This window comes from Mesoplodon bidens (genome assembly GCF_964165515.1).
Source record: "Mesoplodon bidens genome assembly, chromosome: 1".
Lineage (NCBI taxonomy): Eukaryota > Metazoa > Chordata > Mammalia > Artiodactyla > Ziphiidae > Mesoplodon > Mesoplodon bidens.
In genome coordinates, this window is record NC_138176.1 from 105,044,952 (window position 1) to 105,065,742 (window position 20,791).

A 20,791-nucleotide genomic window follows, 5' to 3' on the forward strand; every position below is an offset into this window, starting at 1 on the left:
TCTCCCTCCAGCAGGTGTGAGGGCAGCAGCACAGCCTCCTGCGGCCCGCGGCCCGCCCACCCAGGCCCCTCTGTGATGTGGAGCCGGGTCCCATTGACGACGCCCACCTGAACCTGGTTCTGAAGCCAGCTTTAAAAGAGCAGAGGAGCTGCCGCTGTGTCACACCCCCGAGCTGCCCCCGAGGGTGACTACCTAAGGGAAACGCTCACTCCAGGAGGCACAATTTCTGCTCTCCCCCGTTCAACAGATGAGTCTGAGGACCTTGGAATCACATCCAGCATCGTGGGAGAAAAAAAATCTCATTTCGTCATGTGATGATGCCCCACCCCATTTCGGAGCATTTCTACTCATGACTGAGCCACATCACGCCCGAGGAAACCAGCCCGGTGTCGCGAATGCAACCAAGGAAAGCTCTGGCCACCGCAAGTGGGCATCTGAGCGGTTTCGCGCTCTCAGAGCCCCGAGCCTGGGGCCTGCCTGTGCGTCCCCATCACCTGGGTCTTGTGCAAAGGGAGGGACAGACTCACCAGGGGCGGGACACGTGTGTAGCTGTTGACGAGGGGCAGGCGGGCCAGGCTGACGACGATGTTCTTGAGCACGGGCGTGAGGAACGCAGGGGCGCTGCTGTTCCTTTTATGACCCAAGGCCAGCACCAACGGCAGTGCCTCCACCATCTCGGCCACCATCCCACAGGCTGCAGTGACATACTGAGGGTCTAAACAGGCACCGTGGGTGACAGAGGACCATTCTGTCAAAACACACCCCAAACCCACCACCCCTCCCCCTGACATTCCCACCCTCGCAGATAGCAGGCACAGCCCCACTGCCGGCCACGCCCACCAGAAACGTGAGACTCTAGGCGGTCGCTGAAGGCCTACAGATCTCACCTCCTCCACATCCATCTAAACAAGCAGTCCTCTCCACATCTGTCAAGACTGGCACAAACACCTGGAACCTGGTCCCAGTCTCCCACCCATCCTGCATGTGCAGCCAGCTGACACCCAGGAGGAGGCTGCAGCCCTTCCCCAGGGCTTTGGCTTTCTCTGGCTCTCCCAGGACCCTGTGCTCACTCGCCCCTAGGCTGGCGTGTAGAGACCCACACTGTAACCCTCAGTTCACCGTTTCCCCAAGATTAGGGGTTCTGGTGGCTGGTGAAGGGATTCTAATGGGCTGCCGAGTCCCACCCGAGAAATCCTGAGACAGAATGCTGAGGAAAACCCCATGTGCTGAGGGTTTAAGAACCACTACACCTCGAGGGCAGGGGCACATTCTTCCTCACTTTGAGTCTGGCATAGAGTATGTGCCAGAAAATTATTTGCCAAGTTCATAAATGTCTAGGGTTGTGGATGGATACTATCCACCGTCCATGAGATTCAACAGTCTAGGCAACTTCTTCATAGAGAGAAGGAATGACTAGTGGACTTAAGGAATCGAGCCCTGAACTAAGAGAAACAAGGGTGACTTTAATACAGTTTCCGGGACCATCTTTAAGAGGTACCATCCTACTGAGGTGATAAAGCGAGCTTCCTCCTCTGGCCAGGATGAAATTAACCAGCCTAAATGGGGCCACGGAGAATGAGCACAATTATATTAACCCAAACTAAATATGCTCCAGCCAGTGGGCCTGCCTGCTCTGACTCAACCACATGAAACGCCGCAACTATTTTCAGAGGAATGGAAATTCAAATTACAACTAAAATACGGTGACACTCCCTGAGCACTTATAGCAAGCCTGGCACTTGTCATGGGTTCTTTATGTGGATTAATTTACTTAATCCTATGGCAGCCCCATCAGGTGAGTACTATTCTTATAAGTACTGCAGAAGCACAGGGTAGTAACTTGCTAAGGCCACACAGCCACAAGGTGGCTGAGCAGGAAGTGAGTGTTTGCACGTTCCTCAGTTATCAGTAAGGAATCATTAAGTCACAAACTCGGGGATGGCAGAACCAGAGTCTTGAGACAGAGGCTCAGGGAAGAGCTTGGCTGTGAACAAAACACCACTGCTTCTAGATGCTGTGCAACTGTAAAACCTTGAGTGGGTAACAAGAAGAAAAATTCCTATCTTAACACCACCGACAGGAACACTCTCGTCATTAACTGGGGTTGAGCAAAAGCTGGCAAAAAAAGACACAAAGCATTTATCTACCTGCTATTAAAAAGGCATGTTTCTTAAGCCAACAGAGCATGGATAAGATTTCGATATTCCAAGTAAGAGTGTTCCATAAGAAAAACAGCCAAGAACCGCCAGGTGGGGCATTTGCTTCCCCGCTTTGTGGGACAGGCTGCAGGTGGGCATTCCCACCAGACCCTCTGGGGAAAGAGCCTGGAGGCCCCTGGTGACAAGAAGCTTTCCTCACAACATGCCTTGCCACCATTTTCAGAGTAAAACACCTGAATCAGGAGAAAGTACATGAAAAACTAAGGTACATGGCTAAATCTAGGTTTGAATGATTTTGAATAGGTTTAAATGAATGAGATGTGTATTTTTTTTTTTTTTTTTTCTTTAGGGAGAGGAGGAACTTTGATTTAAAAGTCCACCAAGGGCTTCCCTGGTGGCGCAGTGGTTGAGAGTCCACCTGCCGATGCAGGGGACACGGGTTCGTGCCCCGGTCCGGGAAGATCCCACATGCCACGGAGCGGCTGGGCCCGTGAGCCATGGCCACTGGGCCTGCGTGTCCGGAGCCTGTGCTCCGCAACGGGAGAGGCCACAACAGTGAGAGGCCCGCGTACTGAAAAAAAAAAAAAAAGTCCACCAAAATATATGGCTGAAACAGACACTCAGGTTACCCAATAGTCACATGGTATTTCCACTAACTTTAAGTTTCTTAGCATTTTTATTCATTCATTCGTTACTCAACAAACATGTGTTGATCACTTACAGCAGTGAGAACACAGAGAAGGAAAACGGACGCCCTGCCCACAAGGAGCTCGGAGTCTGAGGTAAAGGACACAGAAGCAGCAAGTGCAGGGTGAAAACAGAGGCGAGGGGTGGCGGGGAAAGCGAGCAAGGATGGAGGTCAGGAGGCTCCCCAACGAGCGCAACACCCCAGCGGAGTGTGGGATTCACGGGGAGCCAGACGGCAGAGGGTGCCCGCCAGCGGGATGCGCGAGGCAGCCCCTCGAATCGCCCCTGCACCCAGGGACCAGCACCAGGATGCAGCCAAGTGAAGGCAGGCAGCTTCACACATCCACACTGACCGCTTTAAAGGTCTCTTCTGTGAATGAATTTCAAGCCCCCAAAGACACTAGGTAAGACGTACTCTGTGTGTTTGAATCCACTTCGTCCTCTCTGGCGGCCTGTGGGGTGTTCATCGTTCTTTCTGGACTAAGAAGCTGGTCCCCAGGCTGCACCACAACTAAAACCACAACAGAACAAACAGAAGAATTCCCATCCTTTCATTCAGATTTTCACATTCATGCAGCCTCATGAAGGTTTCAAAGTGACAGACTATGTCAAATGAGGTCTAGATTTCCTAGAATCAACTTTAGACCATTTTAGATGCACCAGACTCAGGTATCAATCTCTACGTTAATCCAAAGTGCACAAGGATTTGGATTTCTACACTCGGATTTCCAAGTCCTTCCCACTGTCTGCTGTTTGCCACCTCTAACCCGGGAGGTCTTTATCAGATGGTTCATGATTCATTACTGCTAAAAGCATCAATGCAACCCCCAAGAAGTCTGGCTTTGATAAATTAGCCCCTGGATCTTTGTTTTCAAGTTGACTACAAATGCACAGATGAAAACAATTTAAACAATGACTCTTCAAAACACCACTCTTTAATGCTTAATTTAAAAATACAAAACTTCAAAACACCCTCTAACATGTAAACTATAATGTCCAATTTTTAAAAAATTGTGGCTAATGACCCTTGTTAAGGACATTGTCCCTTGAAAAGAGTAAGTCACTTTTATTTTTCAATATACTAGCATTACAATGCAGTATAGAAACAAGCCTTTCAACTATAATAGAAAACAAGTAATTTTTTGAATACAATCTTATTAATCTTGTGATCATCTAGGACTAAAAGGATGAAACAGTTAACTAGGACCAGAACTCAAAGGGACATAAATTAGAAGTATTTTTTATGAAAGCTAGAATTCCAAAATCTAAACAAAATGACTGCAAAAGCAAATTCAAGTTGAATTCTAGTGTAGATCCCAAGATACTGGAGATTGAGGCAAGGCCCATATTTCATCCACCTCTTCACCCCCAATTCCCAACTTAGCACGTGGCAAACAGGTGGCACAAAATGAACGTCTGTGACTACATTTGCGGAGCTGATTACTGGTTCAAGTGACAAAGGAAAGAAACCGTCACGGTCATGGACTCACTGGCTTCTAGGATGAACCGCACACAGTGGATGAGGGAGCAGGCGTGGGTCACCATCTCAGGGGAGGAGAGCAGGCTCCAGAGGCCGGGCAGCTGCAGAGCCAGGCAGCAGCAGTCCAGGCCCGCCTGCAGGTCCAGACTCAGTGGGATCTGCTCATGGATCAGATGCCACGACAGGGCCTGGAGGGGCAGGTGCGTGTTAATGCAGGTTTTACCCACACCTCCTTCCTGCCACAGGGGCTGGCAGGGAAGCTGAGAACCCCCTGCCGTCGAGGAACTGTCCAAAGCTCCCTCCAGAGGGATGGCTCTCGGGCCACCATCCCCAGTCCCTCCGGTTCAATCCTGACCCACCTGCTCACTGAAGTACCCCCCTCCCCCTCCCACTCTGGGAGTGGAACGCAGAATGCCCAACCTGATGTGGCTGCCCGCCCCCAGCATCCTGCCCTGACCGCACAGCCTGCGGGCTAGGCTCTCCCTCGGGGCTCCCACTGCCCAGGGCCTCGCCTCAGCTGCAGTCACAGAGGCTGAACCTGACAGCCGCGCTGGGGTTCAAATGCTGGAATGGCTACTTCCCGGCGGGTGAACCCGGTGAAGTCGCTGAGCCTCTTAAGCCCTGCTTCTCTTGTCTGTAAAACGGGGATAATAGCCCACCTCACAGGGTTGCAGTGAGAACCTGAATGAGATGATGCAGGGCGTATGGTCCTGCACGCAGCGGGAACGTGATGGCTGGCAGGGGCCACCCTGTACTGTAACCGTACACTTGTTTGCCAGCCTTCCTACTACACTGAAGCCTAAAGGGCACGGGTCACAGCTATCTGGCTCGGCCTGGCTCAAGTAGGTGCTTGTCTGTTGCCTTCTGAACAGCTGTGCGAATGCCCTCTGGGCGCTCCCCCTCCCTGCTGGGAGGCGGCAGCGGGTGTCGGCACTGGGTCATCCGTGTCCTCTGCCTCCAAGGGTGCAGGCCAAACTCTCTTCTCCAGAAGTTGTACAAAAAGGCAATGCACACACGTATGTACACGTTTTGGGGGGTGTTTATAAGTATTAACACAGAGTGTTCAATTCCCCACAGCTGAAATATCAGGTTTATTGCTCAATTTAAAATATAACAAATTTCTCAGATTATTATTTACTAAGTATCTAAAATTAGGATACATACTACATTTGCACAGCTTCTTTTTCCCTGGAAAAAAATTTTAAATGGATGGTTTATACTAAATCAGAAAAGTATCTTAGCATCAGGGAAACAAGATTCACATATAAGTGCATGACGACTCCCCATGCTATGCTCAGGAGACCCTGGACGGGAGGGAGCCCAGGCCCCAGACCTGACTCTTCAGAGTGCCCCCCTCCCCTGCCCTGAGGCAGAGAGAAGAAGGGCTGTGTTGTCAACCTCACAAGGCAACCGTGGGGAATGGAGCAATAAGGGGCGTGACGGAGCCCAGCAAAGCAGGGGACGGATGTGACATGTGACAGCGGTCACTGCTGGAAGGACAGGCCGCAGGCGCCGGGCTGCACACAGCTCTGCATTTTCAGATGGAAGAGCTTCTTCCCTCTGCACTGAGCACCAAGTTCCCAAGCTGCCTCTTACCTCAAGGGTCATGACCACAAACTTCACGGTATCCCTCTCCTTCTCAGGAGGAAGGTGCAAGTGGCCGGGCAGCCTGGAGAACACCAGCAGGTACTGGGCCAGGGCCTGGGCCAGAGTGGTCAGGGTCCGATACAGCACGGCATCCCCTGAAACAGAAGGCCTCCATGGGGGCAAGAGCCTTCAGTAGAGGCTCTGACCTTTGAAAGACAGGCAGTCGGGCCCCCATTCGAGAATATGATGGGGACTAAAGACATGGCTCCCAGAAGCACACAGGCACACAACCCACCACCCTGAGAGACCAGGACCCACATTCCCGAGGCTGAGCCTGCGTTCCTTGCAGGCCCAGAGCCCAGGCCACGTCAAGGAACAGCCAAGCAGCAAACTCACCAAAAGACACGTAGAGCCAGGGCCCCAGTGCAGGCTCTCGGTGGCCTCTGTAAGTGCCTTTGGTGTATCAGATTGACAGTGTTGCCTGTATTTTCACTCGGTACAGAGCATGGCACTGGCTCTGCAGCATTTTTTAAAAATAAGGGGACTTTGATTTTAATTACCAAAGAGGTCATCCAACTTGCTCCAGTAGGCAGTGGGCTCTGCAGGCAGGAATGGCTGGAAAACGTGGTGGACAGCGGGCAGCTGCTGAACCACACTGGTCACGCGGTCTAGAGTTGCCGTGCGAGCTGCTGCAAAAAGGGGGCTCTTCTGGCCCCCATAGATCTCACGCACGCCCAGGCCCAAGCACGGGGCTAGCAGGCTCAGGTTGAACTCCTGAATCGGGGCATTAAAGGTTCAACAATGACAATTACGAGCTTTTAGTCGGGCAAGAGAAACACAGCAGAGGAGAATGCAAACATTTCTGAGATAACAGATTAGTATGCCATCCAAAACATTTGAAAGAATACCTTATTCTACTTCTGTTATAAATAAATGAACATCTCCATTTAACATATGATCAGTGAAGTGTATTTCTGGTCTCTTTTGGGTACTTTAATTTTAAAGAAATATTTTTTTATGTCTTCAGATTTACTTAAAATCAAAAATTTAATATGAAGAAATTTTAATTGATGAAGATACAAAATCAAGCTGATGTGCCATCCAAGAAACAGTGAAACACCAAACATCTCAATGTTTGAAAAAGACAAGTTATGTTCAAAAGCAGCTGAAATAAATCAAAGCAGTCATATAAATGCCACAAGTTTGATTGGAAAAACAGCATTTCATACGATACTGTTTCAATTTGTACTGTGCTTTGCCAACTTTTTAAAGCCATTTAAGGATCTTTTTGGCCAATCTTAATTTAGTTAATATTCAGAAAAGCACATGTCATTGTCAGCGACCAAAATCGACCCCTAGCATTTGCAGCTGAGCCTTTCTTTAATGCTGTTAAAAGTCTAATGAGCAAATTTGGAAAATTCAGTTGGTTATTAAGCAAATTTATCACTTATTAGCAAATCAGCTTTCACTGAATGGCTCTTAAAATGAGTTTGGCAAACTGGTTTTGGGCCAGTTCTCCTGTTTTCCCCATGTAGCTCTTACTTTCAAACTGAGGGAGGGTCAGTGCTTGGGAACACTGTGGCTGCACCCTGAAGCTCTCTACGCCACACCTGCCGGTCCTTGCCATCCCCCACATCCCTGCTTCACTCCCACTTGGCATATCTCCCGGCAGCACTATTAACACCTAAAGGTTTATCGGCTGCTGGTCCCAGGAGGTCTGAGAAGGACCCTGCCAAGGCTGTGGCTGGACAACACCATCAAGGGGGCTCCACCCCTCACAGCGCCGGTCCAGCAGCTGAGGACAGGAACACGGATGCCCTGCCAGGGCTCCTGGGCCAGCTCCACACAGCAGGCCTGTGTGACGCCTAGTGAGGGTGGGGGGCCTCAATGCACACAGTGGGGGAGGGGACCCCGCTCCAGGTAGGGAGGGGCTTACTAACTTCCATAACATCATGAAAAAGTCAGTTAAATCACGCACCATGGCACCACCCCAGTACTTTTGCTCATGAGCACGAGACAAGCAATTAGAACTCATTATAACCTAAGGGAACCTATTTTCTTTCTTTTTTTTTTGTCTTCTTTTTCCTATTGTCTTTAAATGCACGAAAAGGTGAGTTAAACACAATTCCCCTCCTTTTAGACTCTAACGTGGCTGAAATAACATCCTGTCCTGTCTGGATTAGGGTTTCTGCTGTTAAGGCACACAGGTAAGTGGTGCACATTGCTATTAGGTCATGTGACAATGAAACAAATCTAACACGTGTGAGTAACAAGAGAAAGGGTTCCCAAGGGTCCCGCGGCCCCACTGTACCGAGTTCATCATGAACGCGCTCAGGTCACCCGGAGGGATCCGGTTCACCAGCTCTGCCCCTTCCAGCAGTGCAGAGTCTGACCGCGTCCAGCACTGGGATTTAACCAGACGTACGTACCAGTCCTGGGGAGAAAAGGTGGATGACGGGATGCGACTGGGCAGGCTCTCAAGGGGCTTCAACTTGACCGGATACACCTTGTTTCTTCTCCTACTGACCCTCATGTCCTGCGGCCCCAGACCAAAGGACAAGTGGCCTCCCCGGACCATGAATACAGCTTTGGTAAAACTGGACGCTGTCGCTGTGCGGGCTGCTCAGCACCCCACAGGCCTTTTCCATGGGAACTGGTACGAGGGCTGTGTCTTTGGACTTGCTGTTACCTGTCTGGACCCCCTCTCCCCTCACCTGGTGAATGCTCCACTGTCCCTCAAACTCAGTAAAGTACTGAGGGTAGCGGGCCCACCTCTCTGTCCACCCCTTGTTGGGCATCGTGCTGATCATCTTCTACTGGGGAGTCTGCTTTGCTCTTCTCTCCCCAGGGCCAGTGCAGTGGAGAGGCTGAACAAACCATGCCTGAGAACAGTGGCCCAGACTCTGCTATCTACGCCTGGGATTTTGGACTCCAAGTTCATATTTAAAATGAACTCTCTCCAGGAAAGGAGCACACCAAGGCCCTACCAAGGCCCCACCAAGGCCCCAAATGGGCCCCCGGCTCTGAGGTGTGAGCGGTGAGGGTGATGACAGGGTACCAGGTCCCCTGGGGTGGTGGGGTCAATATGCAGCAGGTCAGCAGGCGTAAGGAGAGGGAGACAGGCCAGGTGGGCAAGCCGTGGCCACCCGTCTCCTGATTCTCCATTAATCACCATGACCCTCAGCCCCCTACTAATGACCCAAGTCAACATTTCCTTTCTCACCCCATGCCCCCGCTAAAGACCCAGGCTGGACCTCATGGGTCCTGTCGCTGATGTGACTGTGCCCATTGCTGGCAAGAAACAGGGCAGGTCGAGAGCCCTCAGGGGCTGTGCTGAGCACCAGGACGTCCTGCCGCCTGAGCCACCCGCTGCAGAGGCACTCAGTGCACCGAGGGGGCCCTGTGTGTCACACCCAGACGTGCTGGACACTTACTTTGTCAGGACTCACTGTCTCCAGTGCCAGGGGCCCGTCCCCGTCCAGCGGGTGGGGCGTGACCGGAGGAGCGGGGCCACGCGACGCCGGTGCAGTGGCGAGACGAAGCCTGTCCAGCAGGGAGTAGAGCCTTTGGTGTCTGGAATCCAATCACACACAGGTTAGGGCACAGCTGCACGGGAGGGAGTGAGGCGACACGTTTGACACTTTCTGTTCAGAGCTACTTCTCATCGACACTCAAGTCATGATGCAAATTCAGGTCCCAGTTTACTGGTAACAACCACAGTTTATGTCCCATAAGTATTTTTCAGAAATTTCATTTATACTCAAACACTGCAGCAGGCAATACATGGCGTAACAGCTAATGCAGGCACTCTTTATAAACACAAAACACACCACCTAAGATCCCAGTGCACAAAATCTCCTACTTTATCTCCCCACAATATACAACCTATACCAATTTCCATTCATTTCATAAAAGAATCACCTCATCTGGCACAAAATATTTTTACCCCTCCTCGTCTGCCTGAATAAGTCTAGGGTCGAAAATAGGGATAGTGTCGCCTCTCACCACCTTCTACGAGAACAACAACTTCATGATGCAAATTACAACATAAGTCACCCAGCATACTGACAAGTCACCTAAAGCCTCATGCTGCCCAAGTCCTACCCCTTCTCGGTTAAAGAAACCAGCAACAGCTACTCTTAAGACTGAAGTCACAGTACAGTAACCAGATTCTCTCTCACACACGTTTTCCTGCTGTGGAGGAGAGAAGATAAGGGCTTCTCTTCATTTATTTTGCAGTCACGGAAATACACTCATGTAACAGACATCAGGATTTCTGGTAAAGGCCTCAAAAAGACTTTGCAAACAAAATTAGGTGATAAACAGCCATAGAGAGACAAAATGTTGACAAGATGTAGAAACAATTCTCGCCGAGAACTAGGTAACGTCTCTCAGCTCTGCCAGGTCTTATTTAGCAATTAGATCACAGGCTTTGATTTTTGCTAAGACAGAGCTGATCGATGACTCATCGCAGGTGGTGAGTGGAGGCCACAGGAACACCCGCCACCCTCACACAGCCACGGCGCATTATCGCGGCAGAGCTGACGCTGCCAGCTGGTCCTCACTGTGCACACGCTGAGATCCAACTGTGTTAATTTCGGAAGGCTCTCTCTCAAGGCCCTTCTGCAGTGAACCCACCAATACAGCACGCCAGCCTCTCATCCTGCGAGTCTGTGCCCTCACAAACCCTAGTCTTTACACTCAAAAAGCAAGGAGCACCAGGCCCCGGCATTACCTCTGCGCTAACCCGCTGCTCTGCAGGTGCTCCTGGATCCTGCTCAGCTCTTCCGCCGGCAGCTGGGCCGTGCTGTTCTAAAGCAGACAAGAACACGTCAGTGGGGTTGCAACGCACAAGAGTCAAAGTCACCTGTGCTCATTTACAGAAGATAAAGGGGCATGTCTGGCTCTGGTAGAAAAGGCGGACTAGAAGAAGTACAGGAAGCACCCATATCGGACACACAAGGAATGACCAGTTCATCCATGTTGCACGCTCCCCTCGGTGGCCACATGAAGACTATCCCCATGGGGGAGGAGCCAGCCAAGTGTTTCGCCTGCCCTGCCAGGTTTTCAGTAAAAAACGATATCCGTGTTTTCTCCCAGTACCTGTAAATTTGCAGCCAGAAGCATCTCCACCCGGCGACAAGCAAGGGTGTCGACCATGTGAGCCAGCACACGGAATGGAGTACACAAAAGCTTGTCCACGTACAGCGTCAGCACGGCGCCCGACTGGCTCAGGTGGATCCCTTCCAGGCACTGGAGGGTCTTCTTCAGTGTGGTGGGCTGCGGTTTGAGAGAAGGAGAGAAATGAGAGCAGAGGGTTTTGCCTGCTGGAAAGAGCAGTTTAAAAATGCCAGCCCTCCATTTTTAAGGCAGAGGAAACTGGTGACAGCCGGCACCAGGGAGACTTACAGTTGAAAGATTTTCACAACGAGACTGAATTGCCTGGATGAAAAGGCCACTGGCCGCAGAATTCCGATGGACAGCACTAATGAAGTCCTGCACGGGAGGCTCGTGGGACAGGCTGATTAGGTCCTGAATGTGGTTGACGATGAGCCATGTTAAGTGCTCTGAATCGTGCAGGTTCTGGCACTGAGGACAAGACAACAATGAAAGGCCATCTTCTAGTGGACAAGGCAAGAGCAGACACTAGCGCCATAGAAAAGGCCAGAAGTGGTAGGAAGGAGAAAACCAACTCTGAATTATAATCCTCGCTGAAAGTATTTAGTGTTTGAGCACCATAACTGACGAGGTGACAACACACTTTACAGAGCCGACACCCGCAACTGTGCACTGCAGCTGAGCTGCCCAAAGTCAGGCCCCAGGGAAGTGCGCCCCAGCGGCACAGCTCAGGGACACAGGAGGAGAAAAGCGTGGCCCAGGGCCGCGGGGGGTCTGGGGCACCTGAGAGCCCGGCACCTCCCGAGGGCAGCGGGAACGGCGTAACTGGCCCGAGCTGAGACACGAGAGCAGGCGGTGCTCCCGTCCAGGGCAAGTCCTGCCTCGCCCAGGCCTCAGTCCAGCCTCCTGACGGGATTCTCCAGTTACCCTCGCTGCAGCTTTGTGACAGGTCAGTGGAAAAAAAGAATTTCCTGTAACTGTCACAGTTTTGATAGATTTCCTGAATCCAAAATATGAATGGTTCCCATAGATCAAATGGATCTTAAGGGAAGAAATTTCATGTAAGATTTATAAGGAAATGAGAAAAATACAGTTTTAAATTTTGGGTTGGCCAAAAAGTTTGTTTGGTTAATGAATACGTTGTTCAGTAAAGTTCTTGGTGGGACGTCCCTGGTGGTCCAGTGGGGGGCGGTCCGCGCTCCCAGTGCAGGGCGCCCAGGGTCGATCCCTGGTCGGGGAACTAGATCCCACATGCTGCAACTAAGAGTTCGCAAGCCACAACTAAGAGCTCGCGTGCCACAACTAAAAGATCCTGCATGCCGCAACTGAGCCCTGGTGCAGCCTAAATAAATAAATAAATAAATAAATAAATAAATTTTTTTTAAAAGTTCTTGGTGAGGGCCTCCCTGGTGGCGCAGTGGTTGAGAGTCCGCCTGCCGATGCAGGGGATACGGGTTCGTGCCCCGGTCTGGGAGGATCCCATATGCCGCGGAGCGGCTGGGCCCGTGAGCCATGGCCGCTGGGCCTGCGCATCCGGAGCCTGTGCTCCGCAACGGGAGAGGCCACAACAGTGAGAGGCCCGCATACCGCAAAAAGAAAAAAAAAAAAAAAAAAAAAAAAAAAAAAAAAAAAAAAAAAGTTCTTGGTGAAAATGAAAAATGTTATTTTTACTTAAAGCTGAACAAACTTTTTGGCCAGCCCAATACATATGTTGCCTTTTCATTGTAATTCCTGACCCTAGGCAGAAATTATAAAACGAGATAAATTTTTTTGGCATCTGGTTAATGTTTAATACTTTTCCTGTGGGATAATTTGATAGTATTAACTTATAAAATAAATATTTTTCTTACTTTTCTGTGAAAACAGCATTATATAACTATATCAAATTATTTCTCAAAAGTGGAACAAGATAGAAAAACTATTTCAACATCAAGAATGTAAAGCAAGGGGCTTTCCTGGTGGTGCAGTGGTTAAGAATCCGCCTGCTAATGCAGGGAACACGGGTTCAAGCCCTGGCCTGGGAAGATCCCATATGCTGTGGAGCAACTAAGCCCGTGAGCCACAACTACTGAGCCCGCGTGCCACAACTACTGAAGCCCGCGTGCCTAGCGCCCATGCTCCGCAACAAGAGAAGCCACTGCAATGAGAAGCCACACTCCACAACGAAGAGTAGCTCCCGCTCGCTGCAACTAGAGAAAGCTCACGTGCAGCAATGAAGACCCAACGCAGCCAAAAATAAATAAATTTACAAAAAAAAAAAGAATGTAAAACAAAACATGAATATTAACAAATTGCTATCATGGCCAAAAAGATCTCAACAAGCAGCTCAGGTGAAGAAGTCTACTCCTTTTCTGACGCGCTGCTAAGTGACAGCGGCATTCATGGCACCATGTCTGCACCAAAGGAAGGCAGCACTTTCTATCAGCCTGGAAAAGGTACCAGATCCCAGTGAGAGTGGAACAACGGGTTCTCTCTGAGTAATACGATTACAGATTTTATTTTCTTCTGTTTACTTATTTGGTTTTTGTAAATTTTTTGTATTAAACAAGAGATGTTAGTTTTATGGTCAAAAATTCCACAGAAGTTATTTTTAAAACGAATGTCATTCAAATAGGTATCTAAAAATGCGGCAATTAACATTCTAACACCTTTTCCACAGATTAAAAAAATGATTTAATCAGAAGCTCACTCAGTCAAACCTGTAACTTCTTTTTATTATTACTGTTACTCCACGGTGCCCCTCAAAACAACAAAGGCGCCCAGCACTGCGAGCGGTGCAGAGCAAGTGACTGCCCACGGACTCGTTTACAGACAAACTTAAACTCCCAGGCTGGACGCCAAGCCTGATTTCCAATTATACTTGGGAGCAGGATTCAACTTTAATTTTAGTCTTTCATTCTGGTGGAGTGACGGACAGTGGAAATCAGACTGTAGAAGTATCATCCGCACGAGGTGTTTTCCAGCCCCCAACACTCCCCTTCTCGCAATTTCAAACTTACAACATAATCGCAGAAGAGAATGAGAGCTCCTCTTCGTACTATTTCTCTATTGCACATTCCCAGTTTGGAAGCCACATCAGAATCCTCGTCCTCTCCAGACATCTGGGGACTAAGTGACTTCGTGCTGGACAGACGGCGTCTTCTAGAAGGAGCAACAGAAGCTCTGACAGCGTTTCTGAGATGACAGCAGCTTATTTTCAAAACACTGAAGATGACTGTCGTTTAGTCCCAGTTCTAAAGCGGACAGTTACTTTAAGCACTGCCACATCAGCATGATGTGTAAGGTCTACTCTTAGTGGTCTCTTTCTGAGCTATGATAAAGCACATATGGAACACTAAAGTAAACAGAGGATCTAACAGGCAGAAAATTTAAATGCTTGACTGAAAGGCAAAACCCACCACAAAGTTGCACATTCAATCAGCGCTCTTATCTCACTGGCTATGTCTGATGGCAGAGCTATTGCTTGCTTTTGAAATTCCTGGTTTTAGCTTGCTATGAAAGCCGTCAAGTGACAGTAGAAAACCTTTGCATTTCCATACTTTACTCTTCAATTACCAATGAAAAGTTACAACCCTAAGCATGCCCACAGTGTCTATGCTATTATGGAAACCCTGTTTAAAAGCATTTCTGCAAAATTAATTCCCCACTAGTGAAGGTTATTTCACTTCATCTTTATTTCTTCTCACCTTGTCTTTTTTCTTTCTAAGGAGATGAGAATTGCAAACTTTGGGACTCTCAGTACTGGCCACAACTCTTAAAACACAGTAGCTGCCATGCTCACAAACAGCCCTCTGACTTGAGGGTAAGACAATTCCCTCGCCTCGGCGGCCAAGAGCCTAAAAGTCTCTGCTAAGGCTTAGTGGAGACGAAGATGACACCAGGACTAGAATATTCTGAAATGTGTCAACTCTTCCTGTTAACACCTCAGGATTTAGAAGAGAATTGTTTAAAAACTTCTATCACGACAGAACATGGATCAGTGGTTACCGAGGGAGGGGCAGGGGGAGGGGGTGGCTGCACAAGGGACAGGAGGGAATTCTCTGAAGCGATGACACTGGTCTAACTCTTGATTGTGGTGGTGGTGACCTGACTATATCGGGTACAAAAGAGTACATTCTACTGTACTGTAAATTATATGTCAATTAAAAACTAACAAACAAAAAACCTTTCCTTTCTCAGTCAGCCCTCCTGCCAGCCCCAACATGACTTACATTCAAGCTGTAATTCTGTTTTGCAATAGTATAGCTATAGGGGGAAAAAGCCTCTGAAAGAGAAGGGGAGAATTTGCAGTTCAAACATTAGCAGTGGACACAAAGAAGGTCCAACGTCAACCCAAATTTAGTCCTAGTTTGTAGGAGGGCAAGCCCCCAAGACCTCAGGACAGACACTGCCAGCTACTGATAGCAAATGAACTTCCCAAATAAAAGATGACTGCGTATGCAGGACCCTAACCGTCCACCAAAAGGTAGGACAGGTAGAAAGCAAATCATAAGACTATGATGATTTAATCCCCAAAATAAGAAGCAGACAAAAGCAGACCCCACTGTGGCAACCATGGGTAGTTCCAGGAAGTGTGGCCTGGGAGCCCGTGCTCATCTGAGAGCCAGCACTGAGCTGCATACAGAACCTCTGTAACAATTGATAGAGCAGTTCTATATCTGCTGAGTACACAGATAGAAAATAAGGACTTGTACTTTTGTATTCCAAACTTCTAGTAATTCATTTTTATTATCTTTTGGAAAGAGACACTCATCATCAAAACCAGACAAGGACACCACAAAAAAAGAAAATCACAGGGCAATATCCTTGATGAACATAGATGCAAAAACCCTCAACAAGATATTAGCAAACTGAATTCAACAGTACATTAAAAGGATCATATACCATGATAAGTGGGATTTATTCCATGGATGCAAGGATACTTCAGCATCCATAAGTCAACTGATAAAATACATCATGTTAACAAAATGAAGAATAAAAAATATATGATCATCTCAATGGATGCAGAAGCATTTGACAAACGTCAACATCTATTTATGATAAAAACTCTCAATAAAATGGGTACAGAGAGAACATATCTCAACATAATAAAGGCCATATATGACAAGCCCACAGCTAACATCATACTCAATGGTGAAGAGCTAAAAGCTCTTCCTTTAAGATCAGGAACAAGACAAGGATCCCTACTCTCGCCACTTTTATTCAACATAGTATTGGAAGTTCTAGCCGAAGCAATTAGGCAAGAAAAAGAAATTAAAGGCATTCAAGTCAGAAAGAAGTATAATTTTCACTACTTACAGATGACATGATACTATACATAGAAAACCCTAAGGAGTCCACTAAAAACCTGTTAGAAGTAATCAATGAATTCAGTAAAATTGCAAGATACAAAATCAATATACAGAAATCTGTTGTATTTCTATGTACAAATAACAAACTATCAGAAAGAGAAATTAAGGAAATAATCCCATTTACAATTGCATCAAAATAATAAAATACCTAGTAATAAATTTAACCAAGGAGGTGAAAGAACTATACACTGAAAGACACTGATGAAAGAAGCTAAAGAAGACAAAAATAAATGGAAAGATATTCCATGCTCACGGATTAGAAGAATTAATATTGTTAAAATGTTCATACCACACAAAGCAATCTACAGATTCAATGCAATCCCCATCCAAATTCCAATGGCATTTTTCACAGAACTTGAACAAAAAATTCTAAAATTTGCATGGAACCACAAAAGACTCCAAACAGCCAAAAGCAATCTTGAGAAAGAAGAACAAAACTGGAGGTATCACACTCCCTGATTTCAAACTACACTACAAAGCCGCAGTAATCAAAGCAGTACAGTGTTGATGTAAAACCAGACACACAGATCAATGGAACAGAAAATAGAGAGCCCAGAAATAAACCCACACTTATATGACAATTTCAGCTATAATAGGTGAAAATAATTGAGTTGGGGGATCATGCATGCACACGTCTGTTAAGGTGTGATAGTGGGCAAGTTATTTAACTTCTCTGGGAAAGAAGTTTCCTTGTCTATAATATAGATGCATTTCGAGAGATTTTAATAACTTATCATAGTGGAAAGCCCACAGAACAATATCTGGCACATAATGCTATATAAGTGCTAGTGATCTATATATAAAAGGTCTTTACCAATACATTATTATTATTTCTATTATCAGGGTAATTAAATCACTAACTCATGTTAGTGCTGGGAACACAATGAGGGCCCTTGTAGGAATTATGATCTAGAGGGAGAGATATTAACCAAATTATCACACAAATAAATGTCAAATTACAGTCTCAACACATGCCACAAAAAAGAGACAAAGGTTGGGGTAAGAGCAGATAGTGAGACTTCACCAATCAAAGAGAAGTCAGGAAGGCTTCCCTGAGGAAATAATGACTGAGCTGAGAACCCAGAATCAGTGAGTTTCCCATATCTGCTAATATATGGAGAGAAATCAGGAAAATGTAAGTTGAACTATAAAAAGCTGGCAAAAAATATATCAATATCATAAAGCCAATGTCTGTCCCTTAGATCCCATCTGCTCTTGCCAACTCTAGGATAACGCTCTCTTCTGTAAGGGGTCATCCATGCCATTCGTTCTCTCATCTAGAAACTCTCTCATGTCCTCATTTCCCATGTCTCTATTTCCCTCCAGAGCGAACCTCCTCCTAACCGTTGTGTAGAGCTGCTCTCTAAGTGTCCCTCTTCTGTCATCTTTTTTCCTTAACTTTTATTTTGAAAACTTTCAAGCTGATATAAAAGCTCAAATAATAATTCAATTAACAGCGACATACTCTTCACCTAGATTCAACTACTACTAAGTCACCACCTTTGCACTCAGGCACGCACGCCACACACATGCACATGCTCCACACATACACACATACCCTACATACACTCGACACTCACGTACACTGTACACACATGCAATTTGGGGGGCTGTACCATTTGAGAGTAATCTGCAGGTCAAGAGACTGCACCCCTAAATATCTCAGCAAGTGCGTCCCCTAAGTACTACTCATAACCAAAAGCAACAGGTTATGTAGAGCTCACATTCAAATGTAGCTTGTTGACCCAATAATGTCTTTCTAGTGGTTTCATCCCCCAGATCCAGAATGTAATCAAGGATCATAAAACTGTACCTGTTTGTCATGCACTCTTAACGTCTTTTCATCCAAGCAAACAGTTCTGTATCTTCCATGACACTGACTGACACTGCTGGAGAGCCCACGTGAGTCTTCTGTGGAAGGCCCTCCATTCATCACACTGGGGTCTGCCCTCCCATTTCCTCTTGAACCCACTCCAGGTCGGCCTCTGCCCTCACCGCCCACCATATGTACAAAGGCAGAGGAAGAGGAGGAGGAGAAGGCGGAGAGTGGGGGAGAAGCTAAGAAACACTGGCTGAGGGATCCATTTGGGCGGTGGATGCCTTCTCACTTACCGTCCACCCACCCAACATCTGTTAGTATTATCAGCTAACTCAAGTCCTGCCCTTGGTGTCCAGGGAGGCTACTGGGAAGGCTGCAGTAACACAAGAGCCCAGGACCCTAATTCCTACGGTGCCCAGCCATCTGGTCCGACAGTGGGCTGGAGCACAGGCTTGGTCCTTGGAACAAGCCCCCTAGGTGCTCTGAGGCAAAATCCTCCAGGACCCAGGGCCTCATTGCTCAGAGCGTACTCCATGGATCAGAGCACTGGTACCCCCAGGAGCCTGGCAGAAATGCAGAGTCCCAGGCCCCGTCAGCCATCTACTGAATCAGAATCTGATTTGAACAAGCTCCCCAGTTGATTTATATGCACAGTGAAGAAGCTCTGAAGTAGAAGACACCGATTTTCTGTTTCCGACTCTTACAATACTTAAGTCATCATGACAGGCTTAAACTGTTCTCTAAGCATGTCAAATGTTTTCACTGCTCTGTCCTCCCCAACTAACTGTAAGCACTTGGAGGGCAAGAAGCAGCGATTATTTTTCCTTTGCATATCCCACAACATATAGCACAGGGCAGAGGTGTAATACTCCTGCTCATGTTGGCTTTTCCACCTGAAAGCACTGGACCAGCCAACGCGGGACCCATGGCCTCACTTGGCTGTCTTTCTATGCTGAGCAGAGAGGAGCTGACCTCAACCCTGCAGCCCCTGCAGTCTCCTATTTCCAGAGCTTTCTCTCCTCGCCATCGGCTCTTGAGTCTTCCAGAAACACTGCACGGAGGACTCAACTGCGGGGGGATGGGGGAATCAAATCTTTTCTTTTCACATATGTACAAATGGCTGAGCAAGAGGGTGCCTAGAAACAGAGACTCAGACCTGACAACTTTTTGCAAAAAGAGGGCCACCCACAATCAGATACTTAACAAGTCTTCTTGAATGATTAAAAAATAAGGTAGTTCCAAGTAGTTTTGAAAGGCTGCTAAATAATTTCTTCATTATCTAAGAATAACAGGAACCACATTTAACTTATAATGAAGTTAAGCCATTGCAACATGTCTGGCTCTGGAACCAATTTAAGGATGAGAACCCAGCAGGAGGGACAAAGCATGACAAAAACGGCCCGTGAGATGGAACAGTGTCAAAGAATTTGTCAAAGAAATCACATGTGAAAAGCAGCGGCTATTCTGAATGCCTGTAGTCGGACCACATTTTCCCTACAATAGTGTGTCCATGAAAGAAAGATTAACATGCAGTGGAATCTTTACAAAGCCTCGTGAAAATGGAGCCAGAGCTTAAGCTGCTCTGAGCCTCGGCACACGAGCCCGGGCTGGCCTCCCGGGGAGCAGAGCGCACGTACTTGGGGGTCTGCTGCACCTCTGCCCACCAGCGGTAGTCGGTGTGGCTGACGAGCAGCAGGATCTGACACCAGAGCAGCACGAGGGCCGGGTGGGTAGGGACCATGGAGCGCACCCACGCGTTCAAGCTCTCCAGGCCATAGAAGCTGCCGTCCGCACCGTCTGTCAAGAGTCTCGAGGCAGCTGCGGTGATTCTCCGGAATGTCCCTAGAAACAAACCAAAAATAAAACTGATTACGGGGAAACACATCACGGTCCAACACTTCGCAACCACGTGAAGCTTTTACACAAGAAAGATACACACAGGGCTCTTTCCTACATTAACACGTTCACAGCCTTTGGCACTTAGAAAATTCCAGCTTGACATTCTGCTTCCTTAATGGAGCAGCCAAGGAAGCCGGTGCTCCCACTGTCCCGTCCTCCCCACTGAGTGACCAGGCTCTCCAGGGGCTCCAAGCCGGGAGCCTCAGTGGTGCTGACCGTGGACGCAGCTCCACCGAGAAGGCAGCAGCCACCATGCAGCCCATCAGGTCACAGTACCCAGGACAGCCCAAGCCACAGCCGCACGGGTGGGAACAGCAGGTCCCTGAGAGCCGAGGGCCAAGTGGCCTCTGCACCCAGCACGGGGTGACCACCCAGGGCAAGGCGGCCACGCAGGCAGGCACCCATACTCAGACCCGCACATCAGCAGCAGACCCAGCCAGGCTCTGCCCCGGTTTCCCACAGCATCCTCCTTAGGGCCGGGAAAACTCTCCCCTAGGAGAGAGTGAATTCACGACTTCATTCTATCCCACCTCTGGAACGACATGAAGCCAGCTCCACAGGCCTGTCTCTCCACCCTGCCCCGGATGCACCCAGACTGGCCCTCACCCCAGGGACACGGGGACACGTGCATACTGTGAAGTGCAGCCTGGGATGCAGCAGGACTGGACATGACAGGAGGTGGCCAGGGGCT

The 20,791-nt window shown here is 48.2% G+C and overlaps 1 protein-coding gene across 5 annotated transcripts in view; it reads right to left on the minus strand.

Annotated features, from left to right (window-relative positions):
* The window catches only part of HTT (huntingtin), a 138,139-nt gene that overhangs the window by 14,765 nt on the left and 102,583 nt on the right, over positions 1-20,791 (minus strand). For 4 of the 5 annotated variants that reach the window (XM_081229213.1, XM_081229211.1, XM_081229214.1 and 1 more), the window contains 12 exons: positions 19,839-20,043; positions 14,031-14,172; positions 11,323-11,502; positions 11,017-11,193; positions 10,649-10,725; positions 9,348-9,486; positions 8,225-8,347; positions 6,474-6,687; positions 5,923-6,068; positions 4,337-4,514; positions 3,262-3,357; positions 528-715 (listed from right to left, as the gene is read on the minus strand). In XM_081229213.1, the coding sequence (XP_081085339.1) occupies positions 528-715; positions 3,262-3,357; positions 4,337-4,514; positions 5,923-6,068; positions 6,474-6,687; positions 8,225-8,347; positions 9,348-9,486; positions 10,649-10,725; positions 11,017-11,193; positions 11,323-11,502; positions 14,031-14,172; positions 19,839-20,043 (1,865 nt within the window). The remainder of the gene's footprint in view (positions 1-527; positions 716-3,261; positions 3,358-4,336; positions 4,515-5,922; positions 6,069-6,473; positions 6,688-8,224; positions 8,348-9,347; positions 9,487-10,648; positions 10,726-11,016; positions 11,194-11,322; positions 11,503-14,030; positions 14,173-19,838; positions 20,044-20,791) is intronic. The other variant, XM_081229212.1, reaches the window with a different exon arrangement.